Source organism: Anomaloglossus baeobatrachus, chromosome 3 (genome assembly GCF_048569485.1).
Source record: "Anomaloglossus baeobatrachus isolate aAnoBae1 chromosome 3, aAnoBae1.hap1, whole genome shotgun sequence".
Taxonomy (NCBI): Eukaryota; Metazoa; Chordata; class Amphibia; order Anura; family Aromobatidae; genus Anomaloglossus; species Anomaloglossus baeobatrachus.
This window is the reverse complement of record NC_134355.1, coordinates 509,199,769-509,224,948: the sequence shown is the minus strand read 5'-3', so window position 1 is coordinate 509,224,948 and position 25,180 is coordinate 509,199,769. Positions and strand designations below refer to the sequence as shown.

Sequence of the window (25,180 nt, the reverse complement as noted above, 5' to 3'; positions counted from 1 at the left end):
CGCAGCGTGTAAAGCCCACTTTAGATATGAAGAAGAGAGAAAGTCAAAGAAAACCCGGCCCCACAGTTTTGTCTTCACAATGAAGAGCTTTTTTAAATGTTGTTCTTGACATTCATGAGCTCTAGATCTCCTCCTCACCCATTTGAGTGACAATTTTCTGCATATGCACAGTGCTGAAAGAAAACTGGCCATCAATATTGTGGGTGGGATTATACACAGCAGATCATTGAGAAGATTAACAGAACTCCAGCAGATAAAACTGTCATTTTATCAAAACTACAATAAGAGGCCCAATAAGTGGCACAGCACTTCAATTGGGGTCTCTGCCCCTATTTCATGTTTTATAGTTTGTTTTCTGAGCTTTAAAATAAATCAGGGGCAGACATATCATTGGTACAAACTGTGCAGCGGCACAGGGGCCCAAGAGGTTGGGGGCCATTTCTAGCTCCAAAACAGGTGGAATTGTGAATTTTGATGAGTTACTCAGCTGAAACGGTCCCATGTATTGTTCTTGCTCTTTTCTGTCTATATCCACAATATAGAAAGAAAACTTATTGTAGCAAATAAAAGACTTTTCTTTGTCTACGAGAGAGAATGTACAATTTATTTATTTTTTCCTCAACTACATAGAAATATAGGATGCACATTTGTAAATGTACTTGAGATCATTTTATATATGTATCTATATATGGCCGTGTTTTTCCAAAAATGAGGCAGGGTCTTATATTATTTTTGTTTCCAAAAGAAGGGCTAGGGCTTATTTTTGGGGGAGGGCTTATTTTTTTCCATGAACAACAATCACACATTTATGCTTCACTTACTGGCACTCTCAAAACACTTTGTGTGGCAGTGGCACTTTTCTTCTCTATGTGGCAGGAAGAGGGCAGAAGGCGAAAGTCTGGGGCAGGACTCGGGACCGTCACACGTGGCTGCTTCTGCAGGATTGATCAGGGCCGGCCGGGAGGTGGGATCCAAGAAGCGGCATTTGGGAGGCAGGAAATGGGACCCTGGAGCGGCAGCCAAGCCCACACCATAACACAGTAGCGGCTGAGAGGCGGGACCCAGGAGGCAGCATTCGGGAAGCAGGACTCGGGAGTAGCAACCAAGCAAACATCATAGCGCAGTAGTGGCCTTGAAATGGGAACCAGGTGACAACACTCAGGAGGCGGGACTCGGGAGCGGGTGAGCAGATTTTACCCTGCCATGGTGGGAGGAATCAGCAGGACGATTTTTGATTACACTGCCTCCAGCGTTAGGTTATGACTCTGTGATGTTAGTGACGTAACCTAGTGTCACGTGACGTAACCTAGCACTAACTAACTAGAGCTTATTTTTGGAGTAGGGCTTATATTTAAAGCCTACTCCAAAAATCAAGCTAGAGCATATATTTGGAGGAGGGCTTATTTTTGGAAAAACACGGTTGTAAAAATTGCTTGACTTATGCATAGTAAAAAGAAAGAGGTACACCTGTGCTGTCATGAAGAAATCAATGCAAACTAGTATATCCCTATTGGTCTTATTTAGGTCTACAAGTTTCAGAGTAAAATTCCTTCTTCAGTAGCATTGACCAATACATGGTGGAGGGCATGAACGAGATCCATATATACAGATAACTTAACTTTGTGGCACTTACCAATAATTATTGAGCACACAACAAAAGGCCAGCTCACTTATAGTGATTGAACGCTTGTGGAGCACGGAATCCGCTCTAACCAGCAGAAAAGGTCCAACAGTAACGGAAAGATCCAGCTCCCAACGCTAAAAGTGAAATCCTTTATTGAAAGATTAAAGTCCAAATCAACCCAAGACACAAAATAGTGAAAAAAATATTATATGAAGTCCATGATGACGTAAACTGGACTTCAGCGTTTACATGATCATGGACTTCAGCTAATATTTGTTCACTATTTTTTGTCTTGGGTGGATTTGGACTTTAATCTTTCAATAATAGATGACAGTTTTATCGTTGGGAGCTGGATCTTTCCGTTACTGTTGGACTAATAATTATTACAGGTTATCCTCCCTCACTGGTCTTCTCAACATGGCTACTTTTGGAGGAGCTGGTGACCCAGACCTGTCCATCAGCTTCCTCCAAATGAAAAGCAGCTTTCCCATAATTGGAGAAGGCTGATGGTTTGGTCACATGCCCCTCTACCAGTAGCCATTTTGATAACAGGAGAGCTGTCCAGACTGTGAGGAAGGTTGCATTAGCGAGCTAGGCTTCACAAAGTTGAAGAACCTGAAATCACTATGTCTGTCTCTATCTTCTGCTGCCCTCAGACCGGGCGGCACGACGGACCTGACAGCTGCCCTTTCACTGGTTAGAAAAATTGTGACAGCAGAAACTGGATTTTTCTAATGAACATAATAAGATGAAGATTGTTAGTTTCTTATCTCGCAGATTCCAGTTTCATCACTTCCATATAAATTTATCTGATCTGAACAAAATGGCTAGCAACAGCAGGTGACATGTATTTATGCAAGTCCTTTCATTTTGTATCCATTATTCTCTAATCTTTTAGACTCACAAAGGATCTAAGGGAGAACAATGAGGCAGTGACAGATTCTCATCAGAAGTGCAAGCAGTTACAGGACGAGATCACAGAAATAAGGAGGACGGGAGAACATCTCAGAAAGAGAACGCACCATTTGGAAAATGAACTAGAAACAACGAAGGAAGTTTTAAAGCAATCAGAAGAAGAAGTGGCTAATATGAAGCATGAAAGGTGCTTACTGATATTATATAAGACCATACCCCTGATATAAGACCATACCCCTGATATAAGACCATACCCCTGATATAAGACCTTACCCCTGATATAAGATCATTCCCCTTATATAAGACCATACCCCTGATATAAGATCATTCCCCTGATAAAAGACCTTACCCTTGATATAAGACCATACCCCTGATTTGAAATCATACCCCTGATACAAGACCTGCCACTATGTCCTAGGTTAATCATGGCAGGCGTCTCCCGGAGATACCTTCCATGATTAACCTGTAAGTTAAAGAAAATAAACACATACACCCGAAAAAAGCCTTTATTTGGAATAAAAGACAAAAAACCCCACCCTCTTTCACCACTTTATTAACCCCCAAGTACCCATCCAGGTCCGGTGTAATCCACACGACGTCCCACGACGCTCTCAGCTCTGCTACATGAAGCTGACAGGAGCGGTAACAGACCAGACCGCTCTCTGTCAGCTCCACGCAGCAAGATGAAGTGAGCCGCACGATCAGCGATGACGTCAGTCAGGTTACCAGCAGCCACCACTGAATCCTCCCAACTGTGACAGCAAGTCACCCGAGTGACTGAAGTGAGCTGCGCAATCAGCAATGACGTCACAGGTGAGTTGCGGTCTCTAGGGAGGACTACAGCTGGCCGTGGGTAACCTGAGTGATGGCAGCGCTGATCGCGCTGCTCACTTCACTCGGGGGATTAGCGGTTACTGATGAGTCCTTCACGGGTGACCACTAATCAGGACACGACACACAGACAGAGCCGCGGTATGACAATGAAGTCGGGTGAAGTTCATTCTCACCACGAGACTCTGTCTGCTGTCAGCGGACATTACAGAGCTCAATTGCCGTGGGACCGCACTGCGAAAAATGCATCCAAAATGCATGCAAAATGCATCCAAAATGCATGTGTTTTGGAAGCATTTTTTTTGACAAACGCAGTGTTTACAGTTCTGAGGGTGCGTTCTTTTCCGCACTGTTATGAACGAAACATGCGCACATACCCTTAAGGAAACTTGTCATGTAATAAAATACTATTAACCTCCAGATATGGGGTTAATCTGCAGGTTAGTAGCGTTCTAATGCTGTGTGGCCGTTGTAGATAACAGAGAGCAGTAGAGATTGGTTTCAAAGCCGCGCCAATGACCGACAGATCATGAAGGTTTCAGATTAATTTTGCTTTATTTTGTGCACAGGTCAACGCGTTTCAAGAGACTCAGCTCTCTTCCTCAGGACAAGCTGGCAAAGAACATCAAATCAAATTGATGTTCTTTGCCAGCTTCTCCTGAGGAAGAGAGCTGAGTCTCTTGAAACGCGTTGACCTGTGCACAAAATAAAGCAACATTAATCTGAAACCTTCATGATCTGTCGGTCATTGGCGCGGCTTTGAAACCCATCTCTACTGCTCTCTGTTATCTGCCATTGTGGGGACCGCTGCCGTGGCCTGGAGTTACATGCAATTATAGGAGTTGTGACTGTCACAACCCCTCTTGGTGAGTAGGATTGCTTATTTAGGACCCCGTATATACTGGGGTAAGACCCTATTGCGCTTCTTTTTCCACAGATTCTCTCATTTCGTGCGGCCGTTGTACTGAGAGCCCTGCTGCAGGGAAGAAATTAACTTTATTCCTCCTGGCAGACGTGGCCTTTCAGTCATACATGGGCAGCTGGCATGGATTCAGTTGCCACTCAGTGCATAGTGACTGGTGATTACAACCACTCCCCTGGCATTGACAACAGCTAGCTTAGTATTGCATCAGTACAGAGTTGGCTATCAGTCAGTGCTGTATGACGACACCTCATAGTCTTGCACATAGTATAATGGCTGCTACACAGCCCTCCACATAGTATGGTCAGCCCCACTCACAGTTTGATCACTCCTCACAGTCTCCAAACATACAGTTGATTTCCCCCAAAGTTCACCACACTTTCTGATGGATCAACATCCCACTACACACAGTGTGATGATCCCCTGAAAATAGTATATCACTATATACAGTGTAGAGTGACAGTCCCATACAAGCACACATTGATAATATTGAAAAAGAAAAAATAAAACTTCTCACCATTTGCCATTCCCACATTGCTCCATTCTCTGCAGCGCATGTTCTTAATCTGAAGAGATCTAATGACGTCATTACACCCGTTGCACTAACAATCAAAGCTCAGATGCAGGGAATGAATGATGGAACAGGGAGCTGATGGCACCCTTTGCCATCCTTATAATCAACTGTATCTGCATCCCGGATGCCTATACTGTTGAGAGTGTGAAGCCAGATGGGTAAGAAGCTTGGTGCCGGCACCGGGTCCCCCGTCACATGAACCCCATAGAAGTCATGTGGACTACCAATAGTTTGTAGTAACCATTGGTTAGAGTGGTACAGATAAAGGTAATACAGCTTCTCAGCAATAAAGCAACATAGTATCATACCCCATGGTGGGAGCATTTAACACATTTTTCGTTCTTTAAATTGTGTGAATCCCAATGAAAGCCTCAAAAGCTGGTCAGATAATTTGACCAAACTTGACAAACTGTGGGCCCACATGTTCTTTGGAGCCTCCAGACTCTCCCCTTATGACAATTATTGGAGAAGACAGAGGTATTAGACATCATTAAACATGCTCAGCTAAGCAAGTATGTTTATAGGAAAGTCAGGAGAAACCACTCTTTTCTAAACCAGTATTTAAGGGATTTGCATCCTCTTTATGGCCAGCTTAAGACAATGAATGCAACATCCCCTGAGCAGCCTATTTTTGCACCACCTGAATTCAACGGCCAAATCCCCGGGCAAGATGGGGTCAGAGGATCCTCTTTTTAGAGATAAGTCACAGAGGTGCATCCTGTATTTATCACCCATTGATAGCATATCCTGTGAATATGCCAGTAATGTCTAAGGTGGGAGTATCCCTTCAAGGTTTAGTGTCACTTTGCATTTAAAGCCAAAAAGCAGTTTCAATATTTAATTTTAGTTGTGCAGTGTAATTCTAGTATGTATAATCATGGTTTAACAAAGTTTGCTGATCCAGATTCTATAGAGGAAAGTTGAAGTAACTCTAGATTGTTATGAATTGCAAACGATTGCTAAATCATGACCCGCTTACATAATTTCAGTGGTCTTTTAGCTCAGGAGAAAGTGTTATCAAGGACAAGGCATCTGATGCCACTCTGACATGTTGAATTAAAAGAGCAGACTGGTTGCTTTTAACACTAGAAGTCCCAGAGAGGGGTCATTTAATATTTCTACCTTTGGAAGCCAGAGACGGGTCGAATGACCTGAAGGATTTTAGCTAACTTCCTATAATCACTGTCTTTTGTTCTGTAATTAAGGCCATTACTGTCGCACCACAGGAGGTTGTTGTTTTCCATTGAGTTTAGCCATTTAGTTTCTAGTTAGTTCTATTTAGTTTATTGTATGTCATTTGACCCTCTTTCTGGGCTTCAGGGGGGAGCTCGAAATTTCTGGGACTTCTAGTGTTAAAGGCGGCTTGAAAAGGTGATTGAAATCATTGTCTTCTGTTAACCACGGTTACCTCCAAGAAACATCATTGATTTACATCAAAAGAGCTTTATAGAAAAGTAGAAACATTGTTGATCGTAAGATTTCTCTTAAATCAACCATTTATTGGATCGTCAAGATCTTCAAACAGAGAGGTTTAATTGCTATTAAGAAGGTTTCAAGGTGCCCAAGAAAATCCGGCAAGTGCCAGGACCATTTCTTAGGGTACGGTTCCACTTGCGTATGACTCGCGCAAGTCTTGTATCGTTATCACCCGGCACGGCGCACACTCTCCTGACAGGAGTGTGTCGGCTGCATGTATTTCCATGCAGCTGCACGCTGGTGTCCGGCTGTGCTGGGTGATACCGATGCGAGACTTGCACAAGTCATACATAAGTGGAACTCAGGCCTTATAGAGAATTTAGCTATGGGATGAGTTCATTACCAGTGCAGAGTTTGCTCAGGAATGGCACCATGCAGATGTCAGAGTATCTGCATGCAGAATCAGGTGAAAACTTTTGAAAAGTGACCTGGTGTTAACAAGGGCAACAAAAAAAAACATTTTCCTGTGAGAAAACATCAAACACAGACTGACATTCTGAAGTACAGGGATTGGACTGCAGAGGATTGGGGTAAAGTTGTTTCCTCAAACGAAGTCCACTTCAGACTGTTTTGGACATCTGGAGGAATGAATGCTTGGTGAATAAAAAGTGAGTGCTACCATGAGTCCTATGTCATGCCAACAGTAAAGCACCCTAAGGCCACTCGTGTGGGGATTTGCTTTACATCCAAGCGAGTGGACTCACCCATAATTTTACCTGCGAATACTGCCAAGATAAAGGATGTAATCTAAATATTCTTCAAGAGCAACTAGAGATGAACAAATAAAGTTGAGTGAATTCTACAAAACATTTACAAAAAAAGCATTTGCCAAAAGGCAGATTTTTGTAATTCTCTTCTAAACAGATTCAGCAAGATGGTGACAGTGACCGCCAATTTTATAAACCATACAAGGCCATCAAAATGTTAGAAAATAAAAAATAAACCTTATACTAACATCTCCGATTTCTCCACTACCCACTGCTATCTGTCAGCTCCTCTTTGCATCTGTGGAACGGCGTTGGCAGCGCTGACCTCTCTGGGACCTCGGTCGCAAGGCTGAGGCTTCCAATTTGCTAGGCCTGAGAGGCTTCTGTGCAAGCTCTTTGGTGCATTGGGGATTTTAGCTCTCCCAACACTGATCCGAAGATGCGACAAGGACCAAACAAGTGGCGGTGAAGACTGAAGGGGCCGGAGAGGTGAGCAGCGAGGGGAGTATAAAATTTTTTATTATGCTGGGGGATTTCAGCTCTCCTAAAACTGATCCGAAGCTGAGACAAGTGACAGTAAGGACAGAAGTGGCCAGTGAGGTGAGTATAATTTTTTTTTTTTCAAATTATGTTTATTATGCCTGGAGTCTGGAGAGACCTCAAAGCATACTAAGGAATATTACAATTTGAGGAGAAGAACTTCTCCACCAATTGAATTCCCTGGAAAAAAAATGCAGGTAAAGTTGAATTTTGTCTGATCCGGTCATCTCTAAGAGCAACTTCATCTAAGGGGTACTTTACACGCTGCGACATCGTGGCCGATATATCGTCAGGGTCACGTCGTTAGTGATGCATATCCAGCACCGGTACCGACATCGCAACGTGTAAATCCTACCTGCGACGATGAACGAGCGCAAAAGTGACAAAAATCGATGATCTGTGTCACATCGTTCATTTCCATAATGTCGCTCCTGCTGCTGATACGATGTTGTTTGTCGTTCCTGCAGCACCACACATCGCTGTGTGTGAAGCCGCAGGAACGACAAACATCTCCTTACCTGCGTCCAGCGGCAATGCGGAAGAAAGGAGGTGGGCGGGATGTTATGTCCCGCTCATCTCCGCCCCTCCGCTTCTATTGGCCGGCCGCTTAGTAACGTCGCGGTAACGCCGAACGCACCTCCCCCTTGAAGGAGGGATTGTTCGGCGGTCACAGCGACGTCGCCGACTAGGTATGTGCGTGTGAAGCTGCCGTAGCGATAATGTTCGCTACGGCAGCAAGCACAAGATATTGCATGTACGATGGGGGCGGGTGTTATCGTGCTCGACAACGCTAGCAAATGCTAGCGATGTCGCAGCGTGTAAAGTACCCCTTATAATCCAGGAGCAATTTGATGATGAACAATCCTTTTTTTTAGCATGATGGAGACTATGTCAGAAGGCAAAAGTAATAACTATGTGGCTCAGTAAACAAAACATTGAGAATTTGCTTCCAAAGCCAGGAAACTTCCTAGATTTCAATCCCGTTGAGAATTTCTGATCAATTACCAAAAAGTGGGTGGGCAACCATAAGCACTTTTGAAATTATGATAAACTCCAAGCACTGAATAGGCAAGAATGGGCTATCATCAGGCAGGATTTGGCCCAAAAGCTGGTATCCAGCATGTCAGGGTGAACTGCAGAAGGCTTGAAAAATAAGGGTAAACACTGTAAATATAATAAGGGGAAATGCTGTAAATATTAATTTTATGCATAAACTTAATTTTTTTGTCAATAATAGTTTAATAACTTATGAAGTGCTTATAATTGTCCTTGACTAACCATAGAAACATCTGACTAAAAGTCAGACTAAAATCTAAAAATACTGAGCGGCAAACTTTGTGAAAAATAACATTTGTGTCAGTCTCAAGACTTTTGGCCATGACTGTAATTTTGAAAATTTCTGAACATAATTTACTTTGGAAATGTAGAAATGTTTTTTTTTTCTTACATTTTCAAAAACCACAGTCAACAATTGCAATAACTGTCTGGAGGATTAGGGAGTAGATCGTCACCATTGAATCTTTAAATGTATACACTTCTCAAAATAATAGAATGGCTCCCCACTGTAATAATGTAATAGCCACAGTGTGGTTTTCAGGAGACCTCTTCTTTTAAGATAAGGTAGTCACAAATAATGTTTTCCAGACTAAAGCTGGTGTCACACTAAGCGACAGCGACAACGACGTCGCTGTTACGTCACCATTTTCGGTGACGTAACAGCGACCTTGTAAGTCGCTGTTATGATCGCTGCTCAGCTGTCAAACACAGCAGAAGCAGCGATCATAACGTCGCTGTGCTACATGTGCAGAGAGCAGGGAGCCGCGCTTAGCGCTGGCTCCTTGCTCTCCTAGGTACAGTACACATCGGGTTAATTAACCCGATGTGTGCTGCAGCTACATGTCACAGTGCAGAGAGCAAGGAGCCGCGCGCACTGCTTAGCGCTGGCTCCTTGCTCTCCTTGCTACAGTATACATCGGGTTAATTACCCGATGTGTACTGCAGCCACATGTGCACAGAGCAGGAGCCGGCGCTGGCAGCAAGAGCGGAGGCTGGTAACCAGCGTAAACATCGGGTAACCAGGGAAAGGTCTTCCCTTGGTTACCCGATGTTTACGCTGGTTACAGCTTACCGCAGCTGCCAGTGCCGGCTCCTGATCGCTTCATTTCGTCGCTCTCTCGCTGTCACACACAGCGATGTGTGTGTCACAGCGGGAGAGTGACGACCAAAAAATGAAGCTGGACATTCAGCAACGACCGGCGACCTCACAGCAGGGGCCAGGTCGTTGCTGGATGTCACACACAGCGACAGCGACGGGACGTCGCTGCAACGTCACAGAAAATGGTGACGTAGCAGCGACGTCGTTGTCGTCGTCGTTATGTGTGACACCAGCTTTATTCCTGTACAATAAATCTCTTTAAGGGCTTAGTTGCATTAGATGAATTGCACCACATAACATGTTGCTTTCAATTGCCTTTTACTTTCAGAGAAGTGCAGATTGCTTCTTATCAGAACAGGATTGAACAGCTCCAGGAAGCTCTCACACAAAGAATGCTGAGCGAGGACACCTGGGAAACGAAGGTACGAGTCCCGATTTTACAGGTGTATGAGCGCTATGACACGGGACCATTGCAGAGCACTTAAGTCATCATATCCCACGCTACCCTGCGTAGTTGTTGTGGCACTGCCATGATCCCTTCTCTGATAGGCAAACACTGTTTAGAATTTACATGGCAAGAGAGCGGAACCGTGCAAATTTACAGTGAAGAGGTTGTTGTAAAGTTCATATCTCCATAATGCAAGTTATCACTAGGACGTACACTACACTAACAATTTAAAGGGTATATCCGGGACTTAAAAAAGAAAAAATGTGGTCAAACACTAAAGGTGGCTTTACACACTGCAACATCGCAAACGACATCGCTGTAACGTCACCGGTTTTGTGACGTTACAGCGACCTCCCCAGCGACATTGCAGTGTGTGAAACACATCAGCGACCTGGCCCCTGCTGTGAAGTTGTGATTGTTACAAATCGTTCAGGACCATTCTTAGGTCCTTTGTTTCCCGCTGTGCAGCATGATCTCTAGAAAGTTTCAGTGTGTAAAGGGGACTTTACAGCGACTTCCCTTTCAAATAGCTGCTTTGACACGTCCCCAACAACCAGCTAGGTCGCTCTGCAGGTCCGGGTCGCTGTTGCGTCGTTGGCCAGGTTTGCCTGTTTGACAGCTCACCAGAGACTTTGTAGCGATCCCGGCCAGGTTGGGATCGCTGGTGGGATCGCTAGAAAGTTTCAGTGTGTAAACCCAGCTTAACAGGCAGGTAGTTGTGTCCATTCTTCGCCAGCACAGGGCGGTCACAGACCACTCCTGACGGTGACACAATGGCTTTGTTAACAAAGTGGAGGCTTCTTTTCTGCTCTGCAGATAGGGCAGGATAGCCAACGTAATGGTTTATAGCTGGCTCCACGCTGCCTAACTGGGGGAGCCAGCTATCAATCCATGTGAAGTGGGCTGTTCCGCCCCATTTACAGAGCAGAGCGGATGAGAAGCCTCCACTCTATTGTCGCAGAATCAGCTGAATCACCTGCAGGAGTGGTCTATGACTGCCCTGCGCCGGCCAGGAACAGCGCTGGGCACTAGAGCAACTAGCAGCTACTTGCCTGTTAGTGCTTTTTTTTTTTTTTTTTGTTTTTTAAAAGATCCAGATATAACTATTACAGACTTTAGGTTTTTGAGTGATATAGTTTTTTTTTATGAGCCTCTTCTCTTTAGGTCTGGTCTCAGTTCGAGCTAGAGTTTCATGAGTCCTAATAAGACTTTATAACCGCACACAAGTCATATAAGCCATATTGGTTTATATAGTCTGGTTCAGGGGTGGGATTCAAATTTTTAACAACAGGTTCTCTGTAAATCCCGCCCATTTGAAAACCACACCCATTCTGTAACCACACCCATTTTGTTAGCCACACCCATTTTCATGCACTTTCCTCAACCAAAAAATACAAGTAATTTAAAGTATAATCTCTTTCCCCTTCTTCCCCTCCTATACCTTTACTCTCCTGTCAAGTACCAGTTGTTCCAGTCACTGTCACTCTTATTGTATTAAACGGTTTTTCTACAGTTTTTAAAAATTATTACTAAAGGAACCCTGCTAAAATTGGAACAGACGACCTTCCCTATACAGATCCCATCCCATGTGGCTCCTTTCCCCCAACAGATCCAATCCCATGTGGTCTCTTGCCCCCTGCAGATTCCATCCCATGTGGTCTTTCCCCCCCTGCAGATCCCATCCCATATGGAATCTTTCCCTTGCAGATCACATCCCATTATGGCCTCTTTCTCCCTGCAGATCCCATCCCATGTGGTCTCTCCCCCCCTGCAGATTCCATCCCATTATGGCCTCTTTCCCCTGCAGATCCCGTCCCATTATGGCCCCTTTCCCCCTGCAGATCCCATCCCATTGTGGCCCCTTTCCCCTGCAGATCCTGTCCCATTATGGCCCCTTTCCCCTGCAGATCCTGTCCCATTATAGCCCCTTTCCCCTGCAGATCCTGTCCCATTATGGCCCCTTTCCCCCTGCAGATCCTGTCCCATTATGGCCCCTTTCCCCCTGCAGATCCCGTCCCATCCCATTATGGCCCCTTTCCCCCTGCAAATCCCGTCCCATCCCATTATGGCCCCTTTCCCCCTGCAGATCCCATTCCATTATAACCCATTTCTCCATGCAAATACCATCCTTTTTTGGCTTCCTCTCCCCATATAGCCACATATAGCTCCCCTCTTATGTGGCCTCCTCTCCCCATATAGCCACATATAGCTCTCCTCTTATGTGGCCCCTCTCCCTATATAGCCACATATAGCTCCCCTCTTATGTGGTATGTGGCCTCCTCTCCCCATATAGCCACATATAGCTCCCCTCTTATGTGGCCCCTCTCCCCATATAGCCACATATAGCTCCCCTCTTATGTGGCCCCTCTCCCCATATAGCCACATATAGCTCCCCTCTTATGCGGCCCCTCTCCCCATATAGTGCTCCCCTCTTATGCGGCCCCTCTCCCCATATAGTGCTCCCTTCTTATGTGGCCCCTCTCCCCATATAGCGCTCCCCTCTTATGCGGCCCCTCTCCCCATATAGCGCTCCCCTCTTATGCAGCCCCTCTCCCTGCATCGTCGCCTCACTGAGCGCTTACCTGCAGCCTCTCCTGTGTCTCCCGTCCTCCTCCGCGGCTCTCTGCACGCTGACGCTGACAGACGGCAGGAGGAGGAGCTCCCTCCTCTCACTGCCGTCACCTCTGCAGCGTCATCACGTCACTGCACGCCGGGTCAGGGAGCCGACAGGCTCTACTGAACCAGGAAGTGCGGCGCGGAGGTACGGGCATTCATTTGTGCTAGTGTCTTAAAGAGACACTAGCACAAATGCATACAGGGAACCGGATCGCCAGAGCTGTTTCTTGCCGGTTCTGGGAACCGGCTGCTATTTTAACAACCCTTTGACCCAGACCCTTTAGTTTCAGTGATTGGAAATCTTAATACTTCAGTGTAGAAGACCTTGTGGACAATTGTAGCCCCCAGCTTTGTGGCACCAGTTTGGGGAAGAACCTTTTCTGTTCCTTACGACTGTGCCCCAGTGTACACGGTCCATAGAAGCATGGTTGGTCAGCTACACAAAGCCCTCACCTGAACTCCATTCAGCACCTTTGCAATAAACTAAAATAGCTATTGTGAGCTCGGCACCATGTTTGTTTATTTGTTTTTTGCAAAATTATGTTAAAATTCAATTTAGCTTGAGAAATATTCCCCAACGTTTGTTTAGCTTTGGAAACAGATACTTGTTTTTCCTCTTTTTTTTCTTCTGAAAGAAGCTTCACGGCATGACATTGCACATTGAGCTTTAACTTGTATTGCAAAGAAAGACGAAAGGAAAGTTTATAATTATAATGTTGCATTTGGTATTTAAAAAGCCAAGTTCACTCTACGATATTATAGAGATGTGGCACATTTTTGATAGAACATATTCCAGAAACCACTTGGAGATACTGATCATATACTCTAAAGCCTGCTTTACACACTTCAATAAATCTTTCAATCCGTCGTCGGGGTCAAGTTGTAAGTGACGCACATCCGGCATCGTTCGTGATGTATTTGCGTGTGAAACCTACATGCGATCGATATTGAACGAAAATACGGTGATCGCATACACGTCGTTTATTCCTCATACATTGGACGTTTAGTAGTACGAAACTAGTCAATTGTAACGTGTGACATCCATCATACGATTGTGATGTCTGAGGCTATGTGCGCAGGTGTGCGCTCTGCACCGCAGCTTAAAAAAGGTCTGCTTCAGAGCGCAGCTGAAAAGCTGCGTTCTGAAGCGCCTCACAATGTCTGTCATGCACTAATCTCTGTCAGTCCGTCACTATCTCTGTCCCTCTCTCTCTGTCCATGTCAGTCTATCCCTCTTACCCCCTCTCTCATATACTCACCGATCCCCGGTGCTGCACGGCGTTCACACTGCTCCGGCGGCTTTTACTGTTTTGAAAAAGCCGGTCGCCCATTAAACAATCTCGTATTCCCTGCTTTCCCCGCCCACCGGCGCCTATGATTGGTTACAGTGAGACACGCCCCCACGCTGAGTGACAGGTGTCACACTGCACCCAATCACAGCAGCCGGTGGGCGTGTCTATACTGTGTAGTGAAATAAATAATTAAATAATTAAAAAAAACGGCGTGCGGTTCCCCCCAATTTTAAAACCAGCCAGATAAAGCCATACGGCTGAAGGCTGGTATTCTCAGGATGGGGAGCTCCACGTTATGGGGAGCCCCCCAGCCTAACAATATCAGCCACCAGCCGCCCAGAATTGCCGCATACATTATATGCGACAGTTCTGGGACAGTACCCGGCTCTTCCCGATTTACCCTGATGCGTTGGCAAATCGGGGTAATAAGGAGTTATTGGCAGCCCATAGCTGCCAATAAGTCCTAGATTAATCATGTCAGGCGTCTATGAGACACCTTCCATGATTAATCTGTAAATTACAGTAAATAAACACACGCCCGAAAAAATCCTTTATTGGAAATAAAAAACACACACACATTCCCTGGTTCACCACTTAAATCAGCCCCAAAAAGCCCTCCTTGTCCGGCGTACTCCAGGATGGTCCAGCGTCGCATCCAGCGCTGCTGCATGGAGGTGACCGGAGCTGCAGCAGACACAGCCGCTCCGGTCACCTCCACGCAGGTAATGAAGACAGCCGCGCGATCAGATGATCTGTCACTGAGGTTACCCGCTGTCACTGGATCCAGCGGTGGCCGCGGGTAACCTCAGTGACAGATCAGCTGATCGCGCTACTCACCGCCGCTCCGGTCAGCTCCAGTCAGCAACTGAGGTGAGTAGCGCGATCAGCTGATCTGTCACTGAGGTTACCCGCGGCCACCGCTGGATCCAGTGACAGCGGGTAACCTCAGTGACAGATCAGCTGATCGCGCGGCTGTCTTCATTACCTGCGTGGAGGTGACCGGAGCGGTTGTGTCTGCTGCAGCTCCGGTCACCTCCATGCAGCAGCGCTGGATGCGACGCTGGACCATCCTGGAGTACGCCGGACAAGGAGGGCTTTTTGGGGCTGATTAAAGTGGTGAACCAGGGAATGTGTGTGTGTTTTTTATTTCCAATAAAGGATTTTTTCGGGCGTGTGTTTATTTACTGTAATTTACAGATTAATCATGGAAGGTGTCTCATAGACGCCTGACATGATTAATCTAGGACTTATTGGCAGCTATGGGCTGCCAATAACTCCTTATTACCCCGATTTGCCAACGCATCAGGGTAAATCGGGAAGAGCCGGGTACTGTCCCAGAACTGTCGCATATAATGTATGCGGCAATTCTGGGCGGCTGTTGGCTGATATTGTTAGGCTGGGGGGCTCCCCATAACGTGGAGCTCCCCATCCTGAGAATACCAGCCTTCAGCCGTATGGCTTTATCTGGCTGGTTTTAAAATTGGGGGGAACCGCACGCCGTTTTTTTTAATTATTTAATTATTTATTTCACTACACAGTATAGACACGCCCACCGGCTGCTGTGATTGGGTGCAGTGTGACACCTGTCACTCAGCCTGGGGGGCGTGTCTCACTGTAACCAATCATAGGTGCCGGTGGGTGGGGAAAGCAGGGAATACGAGATTGTTTAATGGGCGGCCGGCTTTTTCAAAACAGTAAAAGCCGCCGGAGCAGTGTGAACGCCGTGCAGCGCCGGGGATCGGGGATCGGTGAGTATATGAGAGAGGGCTGCTCAATTCACTTACTCAGGAGATTAGCGGTCACCGGTGAGTCTTCACTGGTGACCGCTAATCGGGACGCGACACAGACAGAGCCGCAGCATGACAATGAAGTCGGGTGAAGTTCACCCGAGTTCATTCTGACAGTGCGGCTCTGTCTGTGTCTGCTGTCATCTGCCATTCAGCTCTGCTGCATGGCTGTCTGTGGCTGCTGTCAGCGGCCATGTAGCAGAGCTGAACGGCAGATGACATAGTAAAAACGCATCCCTACACATTACACACGCTTGGCAAGTCAATAAATAAAAAAAAGGGTGCCCAATGCATACGTCACAGAACACATGATCTAAAGGATCGCACACAAAATTGATCAATTTAACATAGACTACTAACGCTCATGTGACAGCAAATGAACGACCTACGTGCAATCTCATTAGATCGCATATGCGACCTGGGCGTGTCACATCGCATACGAGATCGCACACCTAATTGTAAGGTGTAAAGCTGGCTTAAGAGATAAAAGTTGTAATCACTGGGATAGGGCACTCTTTTTTGTCATCGTCATTTTTCAACATCTACTATTAAAGGGAACCTGTCAGCAGAAATGTCCCCTAAAACCTAACAGATTCCCCCTCTGCAGCTCCTGGGCTGCATTCTATAAAGGTCCCTGTTATGATTGTGCCCACTTTCTGACCGAAAAAAAGTGTTTATAAAGTTGTACCTTTTTGGCTTCTGATTCTGTAAATCTGTCACGGGGGCGGGCTGCCTGATGGCCGTTATTCTGCCCCCTGGTCCTGTATGCCGCCCCCATCGCTGATTTCAATACTTCTGGACGCCGCCCACTGCTCCAGCCATCCCCGCGCATGCCCAGTGCCCATCTCTCGGGGATGAGCACTGTGCCCAGCGTCACCGCTAGTGACGTGCACGCAGGGTTAAGATTATGGGCGGTGCTGTGATGTTTATTCCTAAGCAACCGCCCATAATCGCGGGACCGCGCTTTCCCCCTCGGCCTGCTTCTGCTTCCTGCCTCGGGGCAAGATGGGAAGGAGGCGAAGTGAGGTCAGCAGCAGCGCGCTTGCGCAGAAAGAAGCAGGCCGAGGGGGAAAGCGCGGTCCCGCGATTATGGGCGGTTGCTTAGGAATAAACATCACAGCACCGCCCATAATCTTAACCCTGCGTGCACGTCACTAGCGGTGACGCTGGGCACAGTGCTCATCCCTGAGAGATGGGCACTGGGCATGCGCGGGGATGGCTGGAGCAGTGGGCGGCGTCCAGAAGTATTGAAATCAGCGATGGGGGCGGCATACAGGACCAGGGGGCAGAATAACGGCCATCAGGCAGCCCGTCCCCGTGACAGATTTACAGAATCAGAAGCCAAAAAGGTACAACTTTATAAACACTTTTTTTCGGTCAGAAAGTGGGCACAATCATAACAGGGACCTTTATAGAATGCAGCCCAGGAGCTGCAGAGGGGGAATCTGTTAGGTTTTAGGGGACATTTCTGCTGACAGGTTCCCTTTAAGGTCAGATGTTATTATAATGTCCATAGAAAATGATTCAGTTGTCTTTTATGTTGTGTTTTTTTGTTTGTGGCTTTTTTTAACATGCTTTTGGTAAGGTCTGGTGTTTTATGTCCATCTATTGAACTTCAAAAACATAAAAAATTATATGTACAAAATGTTACAAAATATTCATAATGCATGTACAAGATGTTACAAAATAAGTATAGAAATAGAAATTCGGCAACAGAGAAACTTTAGTAATTATGTTGGCTCCTGTCTCATAAAGGGCATTGATGAAGACCATGGGCCACAGCTGTGTTGTCAAAAAGTCAAATATTTTTGCACAAAACATTTGTCACATTTTAGCCTGTGGTCTAGCGTATAAAATGCTAATTTTAAGTAGATGTGCCCAATTTAATTTTCTCTAATGGGTTGTTATGACCTACAGTAACAAAAGGAAGTGTGGCCTTAAAGGAGTTTTCCCACAAGCAAAGTTCATTTTAAATTTGCTCTTAAGGGCACTTTACACACTGTGATATCGCTATTGATATCGCTGGTGAGCATACCTGTCCCCGTCGGTTGTGCGTCACAACAACGGTTACACCCGTCACATGTACTTACCTGCCTAGCGACTTTCTAAGAGGGTGGTTCAAGCGGCGTCACAGCGACGTCACTAAGCGGTCACCCAATAGAGGCGGAGTGGCAGAGATGAGCGGCTGGAACATGCCGCCCACCTCCTTCCTTCCTCATTGCCGGTGGAGGCAGGTAAGGAGATGTTCGTCGTTCCTGCGGTGTCACACATAGCAATGTGTGATGCCGCAGGAATGACGAACAACCAGCGGCATGCACCACCAACGATATTATGAAAAGGAGCGACGTGTCAACGATTAACGTTTTTTGACGTTTTTGCGATCGTTGATCGTCGCTCCTTTAAGGCACACACAACGATATCGCTAACAGCGCCGGATATGCGTCACAAATACCGTGACCCCGACGATATATCGTTAGCGATATCGTTGTGTGTAAACTACCCTTTAATCAATAGATCTTGAAATAATAATAATTTCCACAAATGGATGTGCTTAAAAAAACCTTTCTGTGATGAGTTAATCTTATAAATGTGGCCCTGCTATGTATTGAGTAATGGCCGTGTCTGAATGTACAGGGACATGGTCTGATCTTACCACAGCTCCCAGGCAGGGGAGGACGCAAAAGAGTAAACAGACAGGACAGCACAGGGATTGCAAATTATTCTTTCTTTGCGGTAAAACATTTAAAAAAAAAACAGGCTGGAAAATGCTTTACCTCACAAGAAGAATTAGCTGTGATCCATTTCTGAAATGTCTCTATACATTTTTACTTCCTCCCCAGCCTAGGAGATATGGTATGATCAAACCATGTCCCTGTATGGTCACACACATCCGTTACACAGTACAAAGCAGGGACACATATATAAAAGATTATCTCAGCACAGGAACATATTTTTTAAACACATCCAATTGTGTAAATTATTCTTGTTCTAAGATCTATTGATTCAAATGAACTTTTCATTTTAACTTTGTTAGTAGGAAAACCCCTTTTAATGGTTGTTTCTCAAGAATCAGATTCTCAGATGCTGACAGAAGACTGATAGCTATTATTTTGTTTGTCCAGTAAAAGTTTTAATGTAGCTACTGAGTGAAGATTGACTATTAGGCTATGTGCCCACGGGACTCTGTACCCGCGGATATATCCGCAGGTACGTCCGCAGGTTTCCCGCAGCTATACATTGCTGCCGGATTCCAGCGAAATATCTGCGGTAAACCTGCGGACATTCGTGCGACTTACCTTCGAAAATCCCGTCCTGTATCTCCATAGGGGAGGGTCGGGAATTCCGCAGGTATTTCAGCAGAAATAATTGACATGCAGTTACGTGCCACGGCTGCGGGACATTCGCAGCATATCCCGCAGCCGCACATACCGCAGCACGGACACAGCACTTCCCATGTCCCATAGGATAACATGGGGAGTGTCTGTACTTGCTAAAACCTGCGGATTTATCTAGAAAATCCAGATAACTCCGCAGGTTTTCTGCGGCAAAATCCACAGGTGCAAAGTCCCGTGGGCACATAGCCTAAACCATTAGATAAGATTATCCCACCAAGAGTATTTTTCTCCAATTCCAACACATAGTATATAGTAGAAAAATAAGTTGTTTGATAGCGCTCCCCTCCGCTTGATGCCAGTGACTAGCTCTAGTCTGAAGGTAATCTAGACCGGTGCATGGATTAGGCTTCAAGTGTTGTTTTGTTTAAACTTGGTCCTAGATCCCAAATCTTGACTGTTCCAACATAATAAAGAATTGAGTCTAACACAGGAATCCCATTCAGGAATTGTTTGGTTTTGGTGGATTGGGTGGATATAACATAATTGTTGCTTTTATGGAAACACTAGCTTTTTTTTCCCCTTTATGTGGTTTTGAGGATTGAGGACCATGCAGATGACCATATTACCAATCTTTCTCATGCAGTATCCAAGTCCTAGTGTTTTTTCTGTACTGCTGTCGGTAGGGTGAAATGATGCAACTGAATAGAATACAGTGGATTTCTATCAAGTTGCATCATTTCAGGCCTATTTCTACCTATCGAGATGAGCAGATACAAGATATCCCACTCCTCTCATCCCGGATAAGACCCTTTCTTTTCAGTTATCATTTCATACAGTATCCACAGAAATGTAATATTAAACCTACATGTGCCAACAATTACTTGTATTGCTAGTATTTGATAGTTCATTTTGCAAAATTAATGTTATTGTTAAAATGCAAATTGACTTCTGACCATAAATTTACATCTATTTACATCTATTGTACATATATTCTCCTTCTGAGCTAACACAGGTAAATGTCTATATAATGTCTACACTGCATATTAATATGATATAAGGAAACTACACTGAGGGAGATGAAGTAGAGGAGCCCTATGTAGACATTAGAGCTGTGTCAAGTAAACAAATTGTGGGCAAATTCCAGGGGCAAAAATTCAGGATTTGGGTCAGTGCTATAATAGGATAATATAGCATGAAATTATTATAACCTGCATGTGGTCATGATAGCAAGCTGTGAAAATAAAAGAAATGCATTAACTTTAAAAGACTTATTTAATACCTGTCAGCACATGCTTTCCTTTCTCTTTAAAGATGCAGATTGAATTGGAAAATGAGCGCCAAAAATATTTATTAAAGATTGAGGAAACCAACAAACAACTTCGCGAGGAGGCAAATTTGGAATTGGAGATTGAAAGACAAAAACATGAGGATATGTTAAAGAATTTTCAAACCAAGAACGAGGCTCTAGAAGCAAAGGTTAGTGCTGCTGTCTATGTGATTCAGGTCTTTGAAGTAACATCTACCAGTGTTTGCTGCCTGCGAGGGAATGCACTGTCACTGTGCAATGAAAAGAATATAGCATATTGACAAGAGAGCTTGCACTGAGCATACATTGAAACTGATAACCAACATATGCTCAGCAGAGTAGAGACTTGCCCAGCCTATGACACAAGCGTCATAGATGAGACATCAATTGAGTGCGAGGACAGTGGCTGTCTCAGTGACCTCAGCATCTGCCCCCTGATGATGTCCCGTTTCAGCATCCCAGAATGCATTGGTGATTCTCGAATGATGCATGATCAGAATGGAAGTAGGTTAAAAAAAAACTACCCAGGATGAACTTAGGTCTTTAGGTCTAAAACTCTCTTCTAGGGATGAGCAAGCCCAAACTGTAAAGTTCAGGGTTTGCACCAACCACGGACTATTTAATAAAGTCGGTGTCTGAGTTCAAGTACTGTACGTATGCTAACCATTTGATAAAGCATTGCTGTGCCCAGGAATGCTCGGAGCACGGCCCAGTGAAAGCCGCTTGCAGTCTCTGAATGGCTCACACTGGGAGGGGGGGGGGGGGAACAACATTTTTGGATGCTGTATGTATGTGCCGCCCCTGGAGCAGGCGGACTGCTCGGATCCAGGGTTTGCTGTGGCTCGAGAGTCCCCGGACCCCGGGTTCAGCGGCCTCTCAATTAAAAGGGTGGGAATATTTACAAGGGATATTCCGTAACGCCATCCATGGTTTGTGGTAAGGGGAATACCGCCGCTGCCGATGGGAGTACCCGGGGCGGATGGAGCGGGGCAGCCAGATGGTGATATCTCCACGGGTAGGGAAGGCCCCGGGGCTCAGGAGGGTTGGTGGAGGTGATGTGGGCAGGCCAGGTGTTGGGAGGACAACGTACTCACTCAGATTGTGATGGTGATGATACAGCCAGTAAAGCAGACACACACAGGAGTAAACCAAGTCTGAGTACCGCTGCCACTCTGGGGAGCCCGTGCAGGTGACTGCTCCCACTGGTATCACTTTAGTGGCTGGAGCCTGCCTCCATGCACAAATTTAAGTGTACTTGTGACCCTTCGACCTGAAGCTGTCAGGGTCCCGCTCCCTATATTTGGTGGAGCTGTGCTCTCGATGGCTGACACTTGGGATTTCAGTGGGTTGCATATGCTGGAAAACCCTATCCCCCTCGTTGTGTTGATGCCTTCGATCTCTGAGCTCTTGGGGAAAGTGCATAAAGAGACTATCCTCCACAGGTTAATTATCAGGTTGCGTGAAGCTACTCCCCGATCTAGAGTCCTGTACCCCGCCGTGCTCGGTACTGGTCCGGTTACTGGACTTTCCGCTGCCGACCGTCCTCCAAGACTAAAGGCCACTTTACACACAGCGACATCGCTAGTGATGTCGCTGCCGATCGCACCCGCCCCCGTCGTTTGTCCATCACGGGCAAATTGCTGCCCGTGGCGCACAATATCACTAGTACCCGTCACACGGACTTACCTTCCCAGCGACGTCGCTGTGGCCGGCGAACAGCCTCTTTTCTAAGAGAGCAGTTCGTGTGGCGTCACAGCGACATCACACAGCAGGCATCCAATAGAAGCGGAGGGGCGGAGAGCAGCCACATGAAAGACACCTCGTTGCCGGAGGACACAGGTACGGTGCTGTTCGTAGTTCCTGCGGTGTCACATGTAGCGATGTGTGCTGCCTTAGGAACGACGAACAACCTGCGTCCAAAAGCAGCAACGACATTTGGGAAATGGACGACATGCCAACAATCAAAGATTTGGTGAATATTTTACATCGTTAGCAGTCGCTCGTACATGTCACACGCAACGATGTCGCTAACGAGGCCAGATGTGCGTCACGAATTAATTCCGTGACCTCAACGACATCTCGTTAGCGATGTCGTTGCGTGCAAAGCCCCATTTAGTCTGGGCACTCTCTCCCAATACCCTGCGACTGGGTCTCCAACTCTTCTGGTCCCAGACCACCGTCTGCGACCCAACCAAGGTCACACAGGGAGCTACAACTCCCCAGCTCTTCACTCTCTGAGGGCTAACAATGAACTCTCTTCCTTCCCTCCCACCAGTCTGCCTGACCCCTAGGTGGGTGGCCCTTTTCCAGCTAGACCAACTCACTGGTGTGTCTGACAGGTCATGATGTAAGGTGTGGTTGGGATTTGTGGTGCTGATGGGAGTGATACCAGTTTTCAGGAACGCGGAACCATGGGGAGTAGGTCCTGCATCAAAAAAAGAGAGGATGCAGTCCCCTGTGACACCCTGAGATAGTCAGGGGCGTCACATGTAAAAAACCCAAACCCTCCCTCCCCTGGAAATGCTCTGTTTATGGTTAGCTGTATGTGGTCCGAGAGCCAAACTGCACAATCATTGACTTCCATTATATGCATTATTCAAGTCAAGCTCGTTAGTTCGGGTCCTCATTGACTTACATGGGGTTCGGGAACAAGTTCAGGTCAAGTCTGGGTACGGACCAAACTTTTATCTAAAGTTAGGCTGAACCTGGTAAACCCAGACATCCACTGGTCCGCTCATCTCTACTCCATATCTGAATATATAGTATTAAAGGTTTAGGAAACCTGTGAAGTATTTTAATATCAGTCGTTTACTTTAAAAGAAAAGATGTTTTTACATACCATCAAATGTAAAAAAAAATAATTACTTTGTCAAATTACTAGTGTACAAATATATGTAATAGTTTTCTGTGTAACAATCAGTTATGTCAGTCGTGTCGATGGGATAGTTGTACAGTTACCCTAATGTTGGGGTTCTGGATGAACATCTGTTTGTTGCCTAATATAACTGAAAGGAAGCAATAAATAAAGTGGAGAGCAAATAAGATGAGGGCCTCAGGTAAACTGAAATGTGGAGAAAAGTTTACTGAACACATGCTCAGACTTAAAACTCATTAATCTGGGAACGTTTCCCGTTGTGATTCTGCTTTTTGCAGACCCTGACATAAGCACATTTATCAGTTTATGAAAAGGGCATGTCCCATAAGGACAACCCTATTCACTAAAACAGCCCTCCAGACTTGCATATTTTTCCCATAGCACTGAAATATGGAATTACATGACACCCATTTTAATCAATTGATCCTTGACTTCTTTCAGTGGAGTCTAGAGCAGTTACAACCTGTATAACCCGGAGCTGCATTTATAGTTCTGCTGGTTGTAATTGCAAGTATTTAACAAGCTTCTTGTTAAATTCATCTCTGACATCTTAGATTATTTACTATAATGCAGTGAGACCTTTAGCTTTTTTAAAAAAGTGGGTGTTATGTGCCCATTTTCCAAGGGTGGCACACTGTATTGGAGGTAAACTCCATCTTAAACCCCCTTCATAGGTGCGTATAAAAAATGTATGTGAAGAATCGGTACCGGTGTCATCAGTCTTTTCTATCAGTGTTTTCCCACAGTGTGTCATCCGTGTGTCATCTGTGTGCAAAACGTTTTTCTCCAGGGTAGAATAAATTAAGCAACTCCTATACTTTGCAATGTTAAATACGTGCCGCACACAGACAACACACAGATGCCATTCCGTAAGCTGTACATGTTTTTCACTGACGCATAAACTTATAGTCACCCTTATCATCCATGCTGCCGAAAAAAATTGGACTTGTTTCCTTGGCTCACACAGACTGTATAAAAACACGGATATGTGACGAGGATCATCGGTTCTTAATGGTTATGTGTGGTATCCGTAAAAAAATAGATGCCACATGTACTGGAAAGTAAAGGAGACCGTAGTCCAGTCATGGAATCAAAGGTGTACAAGAGTCCGAGACACCACCAAAATGATCAGTTACTGAACGCTTGAAGAAGGCTTGCATGCTGAAAGGTCACTGTTTTTGCCAATGTGCTCCATGTTAGACCAGAAATTGATACATTGGACTCCTTTATTTATTTTACTTTTATATAGCGTCATTAATTCAGCAGCGCTTTACAGAAATCACTGTCCCCGTTGCGGCTCTCAATCTCAATTCCCTATTAGTATGTCTTTAGAGTGTGGGCGGAAACCGGAGAACAAATGATGATCAAGCACTACCATGCCCGGGTGCTTGGTACTCATAACGAGCAGTCGGACGCTTGGATGGGCTCGATTCTTATACCGAGGATAATGGAAGTCAAAGGAGAACTATAGCATTTTTCTGGAAGATTTTCTGGAAAAATGCTCGAGTTCCCCAGTGATTTCCATTATGCTCCGTACTCGAGTCCCACCCATCCGAGTGTCCAATTGCTGGTTACAAGTACCGAGCACGGGAGTATGGTAGTGCTCACTCATCACTATAATTGATTAGCTTGTAAAATTACCATGTAAACCAGAATTAGTCCACGCAGCGTATTGTGGGATCCTCAAATGTGATCCTGTACTGCATTAGGAACCACATATCCCACTTGGCCAGTTCTTGAACAGTACGTAGCCACACTCGCAAATGACATTTCCACA

At 45.6% G+C, this 25,180-nt stretch overlaps 1 protein-coding gene and 1 long non-coding RNA gene across 5 annotated transcripts in view; one reads left to right on the top strand and one right to left on the bottom strand.

Annotated features, from left to right (window-relative positions):
- Positions 1-25,180, bottom strand: part of LOC142296742 (uncharacterized) — a 247,892-nt gene that overhangs the window by 177,243 nt on the left and 45,469 nt on the right. The window lies entirely within an intron of this gene.
- LEKR1 (leucine, glutamate and lysine rich 1) overlaps positions 1-25,180 on the top strand; it is a 310,847-nt gene that overhangs the window by 253,784 nt on the left and 31,883 nt on the right. For all 4 annotated transcript variants that reach the window (XM_075340705.1, XM_075340706.1, XM_075340704.1 and 1 more), the window contains 3 exons: positions 2,523-2,726; positions 10,073-10,166; positions 20,534-20,698. In XM_075340705.1, the coding sequence (XP_075196820.1) occupies positions 2,523-2,726; positions 10,073-10,166; positions 20,534-20,698 (463 nt within the window). The remainder of the gene's footprint in view (positions 1-2,522; positions 2,727-10,072; positions 10,167-20,533; positions 20,699-25,180) is intronic.